The sequence below is a fragment of the Macrotis lagotis genome, chromosome 8, assembly GCF_037893015.1.
Source record: "Macrotis lagotis isolate mMagLag1 chromosome 8, bilby.v1.9.chrom.fasta, whole genome shotgun sequence".
Taxonomy (NCBI): domain Eukaryota; kingdom Metazoa; phylum Chordata; class Mammalia; order Peramelemorphia; family Peramelidae; genus Macrotis; species Macrotis lagotis.
Genome location: NC_133665.1, coordinates 176,279,888 through 176,293,232, shown reverse-complemented (window position 1 = coordinate 176,293,232; position 13,345 = coordinate 176,279,888). Strand labels below are relative to the sequence as shown.

At 42.3% G+C, this 13,345-nt stretch overlaps 1 protein-coding gene across 2 annotated transcripts in view; it reads right to left on the bottom strand.

Annotated features, from left to right (window-relative positions):
- The window catches only part of ACOX2 (acyl-CoA oxidase 2), a 46,555-nt gene extending 33,969 nt beyond the window's left edge, over positions 1–12,586 (bottom strand). The window contains exons 1-5 of one of the 2 annotated variants that reach the window (XM_074198859.1): positions 12,485–12,586; positions 7,123–7,305; positions 1,450–1,612; positions 1,005–1,156; positions 485–592 (exon numbers count right to left, since the gene is read on the bottom strand). In XM_074198859.1, the coding sequence (XP_074054960.1) occupies positions 485–592; positions 1,005–1,156; positions 1,450–1,612; positions 7,123–7,282 (583 nt within the window). In that variant the 5' untranslated portion in view covers positions 7,283–7,305; positions 12,485–12,586. Of the gene's footprint in view, positions 1–484; positions 593–1,004; positions 1,157–1,449; positions 1,613–7,122; positions 7,309–12,484 lie in introns of both variants that reach the window. The other variant, XM_074198858.1, reaches the window with a different exon arrangement.
- Positions 12,587–13,345: the final 759 nt, after the last annotated feature.

Here is a 13,345-nt window from a genome sequence, read left to right as displayed (position 1 = left end):
CTTATTCTGACCCCCTTAGAGTTTTCCAAGTTCTATAGTCTTATCTCTTGTGGGAGGTGATATCCACTTTTACTATAATAGAACGGAAGCCTTAATTTGACTTATGACAAAAATGTAAAAAAAATTGTTTAAGGTACTGAGGCAGCACGACATAATAGGGAGTAGAGGGGGCTAGGAGTCAAGACACCTAAGTTCTGGAGCCAGCTCAGCAACTAACACTGTATAAACTTGGGCACAGGGTCATAGATGTAGGGATGAAGGAACCATTTAGTGCATTTTAGAGATGGGAAAGGCAAGGCCCAGAGAGGAGGTCTATGGTTACCCTGTACCTGTCAAAGACAAAATTTGAACTTAGGTCTTGGAGAATAATGACAAACTTCATCATCTTCCATTGATCCGGCATGCCTACAGAAATGGGCTCCTGGTACAAGATGAGGAATCTGGAACATATTGCTGGGGATAAGGGATGGGGTTAGATACTCACAATCTCCAGGCCACCACTTGGTTGCAGATAATGTTGGTGTGTTTAGCACAAACTCTTGGGTGGAAACATCATAGGTGGCTGTTGTTTCAAGACCTTGAAGGTATGTCCCTTGGAGGCAAGGAAACCAAGCCATCAATGAGTAAAGTTACTGTCTTAGAGGGCCTATTGTTTGGCAAGCCCCTTTCTCCTCTTATTCCCTGTTAGGGAACTGAGTTTGCTCTTCATTGCCCCTCTCATTTGTCACCAGTGCAGACTGGATGTCCAAACAGATCCTTGGTAAATGAATTTAGTGGAAGGAGATAGGCAAGGTAATACAGTATTTATGGTTCCTCAGCTGTCTCTGTTAGTAGTCTATAAATAACTGTTTTGATAAGGCAACCTTGTAAATGAGACAGAATTATTCCTCTAACTTTTGGGTTTCTTCTCAGGACTCTCAAAAGTTGGTGCCTGGCTACACCTTTGAACAAGCCATGGTTTATGTCCTCCCCAAAACACAGCCCACCATCTTCTGGGGTCTTACCATGTCCCATTTCTGTCTGAGCATAGGTCGCAATAATCTGGAAGTTATATATCAGGAGGCTCCACTTTTTGATTTGCTCCTCTGACCCCAGGCTCTCAAGGGCATTCTGGAAGACCCAGTGTATGTTAAAGGCCACATCTCCTGCGAGGGCCCTATAAGGCACAAACATGCATATCAGAGGTGGGGGGTGGGGTGACCGTGTGAAACTGGGGCCCAAACAGGCTTAGAGGCAACAAGTATCCATTCACTGTCTTAGAATCAAAGGAAGAAGTTTTGAAGCACATACTATATGCTAAGAACTTGATAAATAGCTTGTTAGACTCTACTGATGCCCTTGCCAAAAAGGTTAGCTTAGGTCTGACAAGTCCAAGCCTTTTGTGAAGAAGGTGGCTTTGCTCCAAGCCAGTTCAGAGGCTCCCTACCCTTGGCTGCCCATGATGATCACCTGTACATATAAACTTTTTCAACACCATCCTCCTTCCAGCCTCTTTGCTTCATCAGCTTCCGGAAATGAATACTCTTTTGAATGGCAGCTTCATACCGTTGGTTCTGACTCATGAAGTAATTGTTTTTTTGGTTGAACATGGGGTCATTGTAGATGATGCTCTCTGCCAAACAGAGACAAGAGGTCAGCAAATGACTTTTTTATACCTAGAACATCTCCATAGCTTACTTATTCTAAATGGATGATCCTACCTCATTGTGTTCTCATCATGTCCCAGGGAAGGTAGGCACAAAGGCAGACATTTTAGCTCCCCCCTTTAAGATTAGAAGATTAAGACTAAAAAGGTGGTCACTTTTGAAAGTCACATACCCAAGGCCAAGAGTAGTCTTGGGATTCACACCCAGATTTTCTCCTTGCTCTAGATCATCCTGTACAGGTGTGCCCAATCACTCTTCTACTCGGTAAACCCTAGAATTTAGCATGGTGTCTGGACGTTCATTATTTCCGATTCCTGGATACATTACGCTCTTTTCCACCTTCTACCCTCTACCATCCAGCCAACCTTGCCTTTTTAACCTTATCCTCATATACATGGTTTTTTCTTTGTCTTTAACTTTATGTCTCTAGCACCTCGGACAGCTCTTGACACCAAGCCAGCACTTCATAAATAATTGTGGATCGATTATCGATTCAGAACTTATAATTCTCTCTCCATTGTACCCCTCTATCTTAAATATTTATTTATTGAAAGAATTTTATTGATTTAAACTTCACCAACCACAAACATGCTCAAATGCACTTAGGATTTTTTTTTAAGATTGGAATGAAATGTTGGCAGCCCTCGAACCCAGTTTTCCTGATGCCAAGGCTGGCCCTCTAGTTGCTGTACCATATTGCCTCTCACTTGACTCCAGAATGTTTCTTATGTATAGCTTATAAATCTGTATATATTCTATGTATTTTCCCACACTCTGTGGCTATTGTTGTGGTTTGTTGTTATTGTTTGGTTATTTCAGTTGTGTTCAACTCTTCATGTCATTTGGGGTTTTCTTGGCAAAAATACTGGAATCGTTTACTATTTCCTTCACCAGTTCATTTGATAATCGAGGAAACTAAGGCAAATAGGTTGAAGTGACTTACCTTTCCGAGACAGGATTTGAACTCAGTGGGATTCATCTTTCTGACTCCAGACCTGGTGTTCTATCCAGTACTGCTCTTACTTATTTTTGAATTTTATAATTTTCCCCCAAATCTTGCTTCCCTCTCCCCGCCCCCCCCACAGAAGGCAGTTTGTTAGTCTCTACATTGTTTCCATGATATACATTGATTTAAATTGAATGTGTTGAGAGAGAAATCATATCCTTAAGAAAAAAAATCAAATATATAAGGGATAGCAAGATTACATAAGATGACTTTTTTTTTAAATTAAAGGTAATAGTCCTTGTTCAAAGTCCACAATTCTTTCTCTGGATACAGATGGTATTCTCTATCGCAGATATCCCAAAATTGTCCCTTATTGTTTCACTTATGAAATGTACAATTTCATTAAGGTTGATCATCAACCCCATGTTGCTGTTTTTCTGGTTCTGCTCATCTTGCTCAGCATCAGTTCATGCAAGTCCCTGCAGGATTCTCTGAATTCCCATCCCTCCTGATTTCTAATAGAATAATGTTCCATAACGTACATCTACCACAGTTTGTTCAACTATTCCCCAATTGATGGACATTCACTCAATTTCCAATTTTACTACCACAGAGTTGATTTTAGTATTTTTGTACAAGTGATGTTTTTACCCTTTTTCATCATCATTTCAGGGTATAGACCCAGTAGTGGTATTGCTGGATCAAAGGGTATGCACGTTTTTGTTGCCCTTTGAGCATAACTCCAAATAGCTAGCTCTCCAGAAAGGTTGGATGAGTTCACAGCTCCACCAACAATGTATTAGTGTCCCAGATTTCCCACATCCCTTCTAACAATGATCTTTGTCCTTTCTGACCATATTGGCCAGTCTGGGAGGTGTGAGATGGTACCTCAGATATGCTTTAATTTGCATTTCTATAATAAGTAATGATCTAGAACAATTTTTCATATGATTATGAATCACTTTAATTTCCTCATCTGTAAATTGCCTCTGCGGTAAAATTGTGGTTTATAGAGTTGTAATTTGTGGATGCATTATTGTCCTGCTTCTTTTTCATATTTTTCTTTCTTTATCATATTTCACTTAGTAAGAGTTTTTCCATATTTCTTTGAATGCTTCATACTTAACTCCAAAGAGGGAAATATCCTATTAAATTCACATTTCAGAATTTGTTCATGCAGTGAAGTACAAAGAGAAGTGAATTTGGAACCAGGTGACCTGGGTTCATATCCCAACTCTGCCAATGACCATTTGCATAACCAAAACCTTTCCTTTTTCATCTCTAAAATGAGTGGGGATGGGCTTCATGACAAATCTTAGAATCCTATGGGTTGTTTCTTTTTTTCTTTTCTTTTCTTTTTTGCTATTATAAGCATTCTTGTTAGGAATATTTTAGTATAATTATTTTATTATCATCTTTGTATAATAACCTTACCAATAATAATCTTGAGGATTGTTTTAGTAATAGGCTCATGGGGTCAAAAGGGCCCAAACAATTTTATAACCCTTATCATATAATGCCATGTTGCTTTCTGAAAAGACTGGATCAATTCACAGCCCCATTAGGAGTGTTACAACATACTGAATTCTCTTTATCCTTATCAGTGTTAAATTATGTTTCAGTTTTATAAGGATAAGATTGTATCTAGAGTGCTTTTAGTTTGTTTTTTAGATGGTTACTGAAAATTTGTGTTTCTGCTTTGAAGAATGGCCTGTTCTATATATTTTGATCATTTTCCTTTGGGGAACGAATCTCATTTTTATAAACTTATATCAATGCTGCCTTATTAAATATCAGATAGATAGTTGTAGCAAAGATTTTTTATCTCATGCCTATGATAATTTATTAAATTATTCACTTTGTCAGAAAGCAATATGGTTGTCTTTATTTTATTGCTACCACCCATCTTATCTTAACTTTTAACACATTCACACACCACACTCATCATAGTTCCTAAATTTTATGCTATTAACTCTTTTTTTTGCTAGGCTGTGGGATCCAAGGTCACACAGCTCATAATTAAAGCAGCTTTATTTGACAGAAGGCTGGAGGTTCAATTGAAATACATTTTTTTTAGGTGTCTCTACTATATTTGAGAGGAACTAGGTCATCTTATGATCTCTCACTCTGCTATTTTCTAGAGAGTAGTCTTTACATGGTGGAAGGGAAACTGAATAAATGTGACCTTTTCCCTTATGGGTTCGTTCAACCCACACTTGGTGTATGCCTAGTGTCTTGAGGCCACATTTGAACTCAGGTCCTTCTGACTCCAGGGCCAGTGCTCTATCCACCATGCCACCTAGCAGCCCCACTATTAACTTTTTAAGTCTTGTAAAACCCTAACTTCCCCATAGTTCCCCCATTTAAGAAATCAGTACCTCTCTGGGACCTAACCTACTTTTCACTTTACCCTCTTTGCCTTTTGTCCTTTGTTCTTTTTTTCTTTTCATTCTTTATTTGTAGTGTTCACAGTTAATTACTTACCTCCTTTCTCTTCCCTTCCCCCTTAGGTCATTCAGTTTTTAATTAGTGCTGTTATTTTATTATATTCTGGTGATGATTAGAGCCATAAACTTTGAATATTAATGCAATCAAATATTATTGTTCTATAAGGAATGTTGAATATGAAGAATTCAAAGAAGCATGGAAGACTTGCATGTAAGTGAAGAAGAGAAAAAATCAATATACAAGAGAGCAATATACACAAGAGAACAACATACACAAGTGTATCAATCTAAATGAAGTCAATATTGAGAGAAGAAAATCTCAAATATAGCAAAGTTGGCACCATACTATCAAAGTTAAAGCACCTAATTTTTCTGCTGAAAATTGGTAAATTCAGAAGGAAAAAGTGTTTTATAATTTCAATTACAAGTATGCTAAAAGGTGGTTTTGCTTAAATTTTCAGGGAATATATTTTGGAGTGAGTTTATTTGTTTGGTTGTTGGGAAAAAAAGAAAAGGGAAAAATAATAAATTAAGTCAAAAGTAGTTTTGAGATACTGTATTGTTCAGATATGAAATGGTTAAAATTTTTCCATCACAAAACTTTAAATCCTTATAGCAAAAACAGGGTATTGGACTGTAGGTTGTAGGGAAGGCACCTTTCATGATAATTACTAGTCCTTATGACCTTTCTACTCTCTGTTTCCTTCCATGCCCATATATTTGGGGATATCATTTCACCACTGTGATTCTTTACATTAGTTATTATTTTTATTATTTTCCCTTGAACCATTCACTGTTTAGTATAGCCTTTATTTATTTATTTATTTATTTATTTTTTTCGGTTTTTGCAAGGCAAATGGGGTTAAGTGGCTTGCCCAAGGCCACACAGCTAGGTAATTATTAAGTGTCTGAGACCGGATTTGAACCCAGGTACTCCTGGCTCCATAGCCTGTGTTTTATCCACTGCGCCACCTAGCTGCCCCAGTATAGCCTTTATTTCTAAATTCTGTCTATTTCCCTCACTGATCACTATTTTTATCACATTATGTTCCGTAAAGGATGTGTTGTAATGCTGACTTTTTGCATTTATTTATTTATATTCAGTTCAAAAATGTAGAAAAATGAAATGCACTCTTTAAAGTTCCTATTCAGTAATTACTACAAATCTATCAAATTTATGTTCCGACATTCTGCTTGGGTCCATAGTCTTCTTAGTTATTTTAATATGGGATTTGCCAAGATCTGAAAGCGAGACTCAAATTACCTATAATTATTATCTATGGAGGTCGATCTTTTGTATTTCATTTAGTTTTATCTTTGAATATCTGAATTTTATGCCATTTGGTATATATGTGTAGATATATACATATATGTGTATATATAAATTTGAGTATATTGTTTCATTATATATAGCACCTTTACATTATTGTTTCTTTAACTGTCGCACTTGCTAGTATCATTTTTTTACTGTGCCTTTTGCAAAATCATAATTCAAGCAGCTTTATTTGACAGAAGGCTGGAAGTTCAATTGAAATACATTTTTTAGGTGTCTCTACTATATTTGAGAGGAACTAGGTCATCTTATGGTCTCTCACTCTGCTATTTTCTAGAAAGTAGTATTTACATGGTGGAAGGGAAACTGAATAAATGTGACCTTTTCCCTTACAGGTCCATTCAACCCACACTTGGTGTATGCCTAGGAGAAAGAAGGCTGGATTTGTAGTCAGTGGTCCTGGATTCAAATCTTGATTGATGCTTGCTATCTCTATGATTATTGGCAAATGGCTTTACCTTTCTTGAACTTTAGTTCCCTCATATGTAAAATGGAAATTGTGAGGATTACAGGGTTATCATGAGAATCAAATGAAATAATGTATATAAAAATGCTTTACAACCCTTAAAGCACTATTTGTAAATGGATACTTGATATCACATCACATTGTCTTCTATCACATCACTTTTGAATGAGGTCTTTTGAATGATGGAACATGGAAAGCATTAGTCCTCACTGAGGAAATTTGGTAGAGTTTTATTTGATGGGCCAAGGGAAAAGTTAGGGGAGAAGATAAGAGGGTTGTCTCACCAATTTGTCTCCTCTTCTGGGTAAATTCCACACCACCATCTAGGATGTTTGTGAGTCTTTCGACATTGAATGACTTTTTTTGCCTCTCAATATCCAGGTCAGGGTTCACGTTTTTGTTCCAGGTACTCCTGGAAGTTGTGTTGTAGATCCGATTGGTCATTTTGAGAGGTTCTGGGTCCCAGCCTTCTGCGAAAGAAAGGCCCCATTACTCCAAGTCAGCTCTGATTTGCCTCCCTGCCCCAAGTTTACCCCATATAGCTTGTTTTATCTCTTTAGTGGAGAAGTAAGCCTAGTGATGAGGTAAGAGGAAATGGGAATTTCATCTAGGCAAGAGGTATCCAAGCAGGACTGAACCAATTCATGATCTGGTTATTGATCGAACCTGGGAAAAATCATTATCTGGGGCTTAAACTTCTCCCACTATCTGTTTAATTGTTACCTTCAAAAGTAGGGACATTTAACATCTATGGTGGGCATATGATTTATATTTGGCTTTCAAGTCAAATCAACCACAAAGGAGGGCAATGAAAACAGAACTGCAAATGGCAGGGCAGTGCTAAGGTATGTGATCTCATCATAGGACTGTCAATGTAGAGCAGGAAGAGGCCTTGCAGACAGTGGCATGAAATCCCTTGAGATGGCATGGTGTAGAGCCCTGTATTCTGAATTTGGAGTCAAGACTTTTGTTGTGGGCCTCTCAGTCTACCTCAGTCAGTTTCCTCATCTATAAAATGGAAATGTTAGGTACTGTCAACAAGCACCTATTATATACCCACCATGTATCAGAAACTGTGCTAAGTAAGCTTTGGAGATTCAAAAGGAGGCAAAAGGCCATCCATGCCCTCAAGGAGCTTTTTGTTTATACCAAAGGATGACTTACCCAAGGTCACACAGTTAGGTAATTATTAAGGGTCTGAAGACAGATTTGAACTCAGGTCTGGTACTCTACCCACTTCGCCACCTAGCTACCCTTCATCCTTTATTTTCAAAGAGGAACAATGATATCATGGGTTGTTAGCTTGATTTGGGATTGGATTGAAGTGAGGCAGAACTATACAAAGTCATGAGCCTCAACCTCTCTTCCAGAGCCATTGTTATCCAATGGCAAGATAAAGATCAGGACTACTGAAGAAGGGCCAGGATTCAGTAGATAACTTTGCAATCTTTGATGTTTGACCAAGTTCTCTGTGCTCCCTCCTCACCCTAGGAACAATTCTGCTGGGGGAAGTTTTCGCCTGTGTGAGGTAAACTTCCTTCTAATTCATGGCCTGTGGGTTACCCTCAACCTGGTTTTACTTTTCTGCCAAGACAGTTTTTAAGAATGGGAACACTGAGTATTCTATAATTTCTTAGACCTATAGGTAAGAGTTGGGCAAACATGGGCACCAAACGTAGATGAACAGCCCTTGAAAAAGTCTAGGCAAGTCCTCAAACTAGAGGTGCTAGTCTTCCCTGAAAACCCCAAACACAAGATATACAAAGGAGGGAAAGATGCCAAAGGTATGGAAAAATTTTTAGACCTTATTAATATCGAAAAAAAAGGTGCCCTAGAGACCTGATAGCAATGAATCTCCACAGCTACTTTGCCATAAGGGTCATCTTCATATTAATGAAGAACAATCTGGTTGGGGTTATTTGTAAGGAACTAGAAGTCTTTTACAAATGATACCCTGCAATAGACCATGTCGGTTTGAATTAATTTTAAGATGTACAGAGTTTTCAATCCTCTGTACTTAATGTTTGTTAATTATTTAAAAAAAATTGATTTATTAGAAAAAACAGTTTTCGAGAGTCATTTACAACAAGGAGTAATAATTGAAATTGTTCATGATTCCTTGGAAAAAAGAACAATAGAAACAAACCCATTTAACCACTCTCTGAATGCTTCATACAACAGGGGAGTATATGGCTATTAAGGTAAAGGTTAGTGGTAAACAATAAATTGGATCCAATGACCAAAGGGTAGGAATCTTTTTTTTTTGCAGGGCAAATGGGGTTAAGTGACTTGCCCAAGGCCACACAGCTAGGTCTTTATTAAGAGTCTGAGGCCGGATTTGAACTCAGGTCCCCCTGACTCCAGGGCTGGTGCGATATCCACTTCATCACCTAGCCACCCAGAAATCTTAATGAGGAGGTGGGTTAAGGAGTCACCTCACCTCCTTCCCAGTATTTTCTCCTTGCCTATGAGAGCAATTCTCAGGTGACAAGCAGACACTAGTGATTGATTGAAGCAGCTTAAATTGAAAGTGGGTAGTGGATTAGATTAGGAAGGCTCAGGAGCAGAGATTCAGTTCACAATTAAGTTGAGTCACGACTGGAAATAATTGCAAAACAAAAGCTTGACCTTTAGGTAAATTTCTCCATAAAAGTGATAAGGCCTGATAGTATTGTCTTGTTTACTTAAAGGCTTTGAACTCTTCTGGAAGAGTGTGGCAGTTGCTCAAAGATGTCTAACCTAACCATCTACCCAGAAAACACCAGGTGAAGGAAGAAATGTTTACTGCCCCAATTTTAACTTGGGTTGAGTTTCCCCAAAAATGAATGTGTGTGTGTAAGATAGACAGTATAGCTATGTATATAGAACAGAAATAGCAGCTGGATCACAAGTTGGGCCCAGAGTCGATCAGGACAAAGAGAACAAGCTGGTTTGCCTTTGGGAAGTTACAGAACTCCTTTCATAATTCCCAGTTTCCAATAAAAACAAAGACCCATTTCTTTTTTTTTTAAATACTAATATCCCACGAGTACTATGAGAAATGGAAAATCGCAATTTCTAAAGGACGGAGAATGAATATCTCTCAGATAGCAAAGAAGAAGTACAAAGTGCGTGTGACTAAGCTGTAATATGTAACCTGTAAGGAACTTGGAAGGGCAGGGATAAGAAATAACAGCAAGGAATTGTATGATGGGAAGAAAGGAGGGGCTGGCTATGTGATAAGGGTGAAGGATGACAGAATATAGATATCTCTTCCTTTAGGGGTGCAGTACCCTTGTGATCTAGAAAATCTGTATAAAATTTTTTGGCCCTTCCTTTGTATCAGAATAAGTCTTAATTATGATATTAAAAAAATCTATTATTATAATACAATATACTATATACATATTTTTTGCACTTCTGAGTTTCTTTTTTTTTGCAAGGCAAATTGGTTAAGTGGCTTGCCTGAGGCCATACAGCTAGGTAATTATTAAGTGTCTGAGGTTGGATTTGAACTCAGGTCCTTCTGACTCCAGGGCTGGTGCTGTATCCACTGCAGCCACCTAGCCACCCAGAAATCTTAATGAGGAGGTGGGTTAAGAGTCACCTCACCTCCTTCCTATTATTTTCTCCTTGCCTATGAAAGCGATTCTCAGGTGACAAGCAGACACTAGTGATTGATTGAAGCAGCTTAAATTTAAGTAAAGCGGGTAGTGCATTAGGTTAGGAAGGTTCAGTTCACAATTAAATTTTGTCCTGACGAAATAATTACAAAACAGAAGCTTGACTTTTAGGCAAATTTCTCTATAAAAGTGATAAGGGTAAGGTGCAGAGGTCGGATAGCATTGTCTTGTTTACTTAAAGGCTTAGAACATCTTCTGGAAGAGTGTGGCAGTTGCTCAAAGATGTCTAACCTAACCCAGAAAACACCAGGTGAATGAAGAAATGTTTACTGCCCCAATTTTAACGTGCTTTGGGTTGAGTAACCTATCGGAGTTTCTCCAAAAATGAATGTGTGTGTAAGACAGACAGTATGGCTATGTATATAGAACAGAAATAGCAGCTGGATCACAAGTTGGGCCCAGAGTCCATCAGGACAAAGAGAACAGGCTAGTTTGCCTTTGGGAGATTATGGAACTCCCCTTCCCTCACTCTGAACACCTCTCCTTCCACGGCACCACCCAAGACTCGTCTATCCACATTTCCCAAACTGTTTTACTCTCGGGGAACCTGTGAAGGCTTGCACAGGGACTGAAGAACATTGATTGGGCCCTGATAGGTTTGGATCACGAGCCTCAAAGCAGGCCCACCTGGCAGGTTAACCTTCTGGATTTTAATTAAATTAATAAATTCACTTAAATGGATATTTTACCAAGTACCTTTTCTAAGCAAAGTCCTGTCAACTGGAAAACGTGAATAGCTGCTTTAAGAGAGGCAACATGGCTCCCTGGACTTGGGAGGAGAAAGCCCTGGGTTCCAGTCTCGCCTCTAGCGCAGACTGGCTGTCTGGCCTTGGATAAGGCACGTTGCTCTTTGGGACTTGAGGGAACTGAGCTTCTAAACTGCAGAGAAAGGGTCAGCGTCCATTGGCAGAGGGAGTTTCTTCACCTTTTTTTTTAAGTATTTATGGGTGAGACAACCTCCAAGTATCAAAACCAAAACAGTTCGCTCAGGGGTGCTACGGTATACAGGGTGCTGGTTGGAGTCAGGAAGAATCATCTTGGGTTCATATCTGACTTCAGCTGCATCTTAGCTATGTGACCCTGGGCAAATCACTTCTCCCTGTGTGCCTCAGTTCCCTCATCTGTCAGAAGCAAGGTATCTCTGTGAAGAAAGTCCCCTATGGAGGGATGAAGAGCCGGACACAACTGAACGCTAATATTAGAAGCAGATAGTACAGCAAAACGGGAAGAAGTTCCAGGTCTGAGGGCCGGGCTAGACAAAGGTCTGGAGGAGGGAAACGGGCTTCGGCCTCGGGAACCGCAGGGCCAGGCCGCCTGCAGCCTCAGCGGCTCTGAGAGACCACAACTCTTTCCCCTGCGGCGCCAAGAGTCGCTTCTTGCAGCGCCGGGGCCGGCCACGACCCGCCTGGGCAACAGTGACTGAGTGTGGCATGGGGCCGGCGGGCGCGGCCGGCCCCGGCCCGGCCCCGGCCCAGCCCGGCCCCGGCCCGGCCCCGGGCGCTCCCTGAGGACCCGGCCGCCCGGCCTGGCCAAGGCCGAAGCAGGAGCGGAACGGGCGGAACGGGCCGGGGCCCGTCGGTGCCCGGGGCCGCGACCAGGGCTGGGGCGCGCTCTCCCATCACTCCCTGAAGGACGGACCGGGGAGGCGGCCTGCCCAGGCCGGGCCCCCCCAGGGCCGCAGACCTGGCACCACGGGGCCCCGGGCATACGCATGTCGGTGGGGGCGCGCGGGGGGCGCCGCTGCCTCTTCTCCCTGCGGGGGCCCCGGGTCTGGAGGAGGCGCCCGGGGGCGGGCTGGGCCGGGCCCCCCAGAACCCAGCCCCCGGCCCCGGCCCCGGCCCCGCGCCGCGCTTTGGCGGCCGCACGGGGCGTCATTCTTTCCTGGGCCAGCTCCGGCCTCTCGAGCTCGGGGCGCCCCCCCCGCCGGGAGCCCCCCCGTGGGGGAGATGGGGGGCCGGAAGCGGCGGGGGCCCCCAGACCTGACCTGATCGCCGCGGCGGCCTCCGGCGCAGCCTCCTCTAAGGCCCGGGTCGGAGGGGCCGGAGTAGCCGAGCCGGGAGGCAGGGCCCGGCCCCGGGCGGCCCCGGGGGGCGGGGCGGGGCGGGGCGGGGCCCGGGGCCCGGGGACGGGGTGGGGGGCGCCCCCTGGGCTGCGTGGGGCGGTGGGAGCGGGCGAGAGGCGCGTGCAGTGTGTGGCGGGGTGGGGGGTGTGTGTGAGTGTGTGTGTGTGTGTGTGTGTGTGTGTGTGTGATGTGTGCGTGTGATGTGTGTGCGTGTGATGTGTGTGCGTGTGATGTGTGTGTGACTGACATGTAAGTATGATGGGGTGGCATATGTAAGAGTAGTGCTGTGTGTGTGCTGTGTGTGTGCGTGTGTGCGTGTGGTGTGTGATGTGTGTGTGACTGACATGTAAGTATGATGGGGTGGCATATGTAAGAGTAGTGCTGTGTGTGTGCTGTGTGTGTGTGATGTGTGTGTGACTGACATGTAAGTATGATGGGGTGGCATATGTAAGAGTAGTGCTGTGTGTGTGCTGTGTGTGTGCGTGTGTGCGTGTGATGTGTGTGCGTGTGGTGTGTGATGTGTGTGTGACTGACATGTAAGTATGATGGGGTGGCATATGTAAGAGTAGTGCTGTGTGTGTGCTGTGTGTGTGTGATGTGTGTGTGACTGACATGTAAGTATGATGGGGTGGCATATGTAAGAGTAGTGCTGTGTGTGTGCGTGTGTGCGTGTGATGTGTGTGTGACTGACATGTAAGTATGATGGGGTGGCATATGTAAGAGTAGTGCTGTGTGTGCGCGTGTGTGTGTGTGTGTGACTGACATGTAAGTATGATGGGGTGG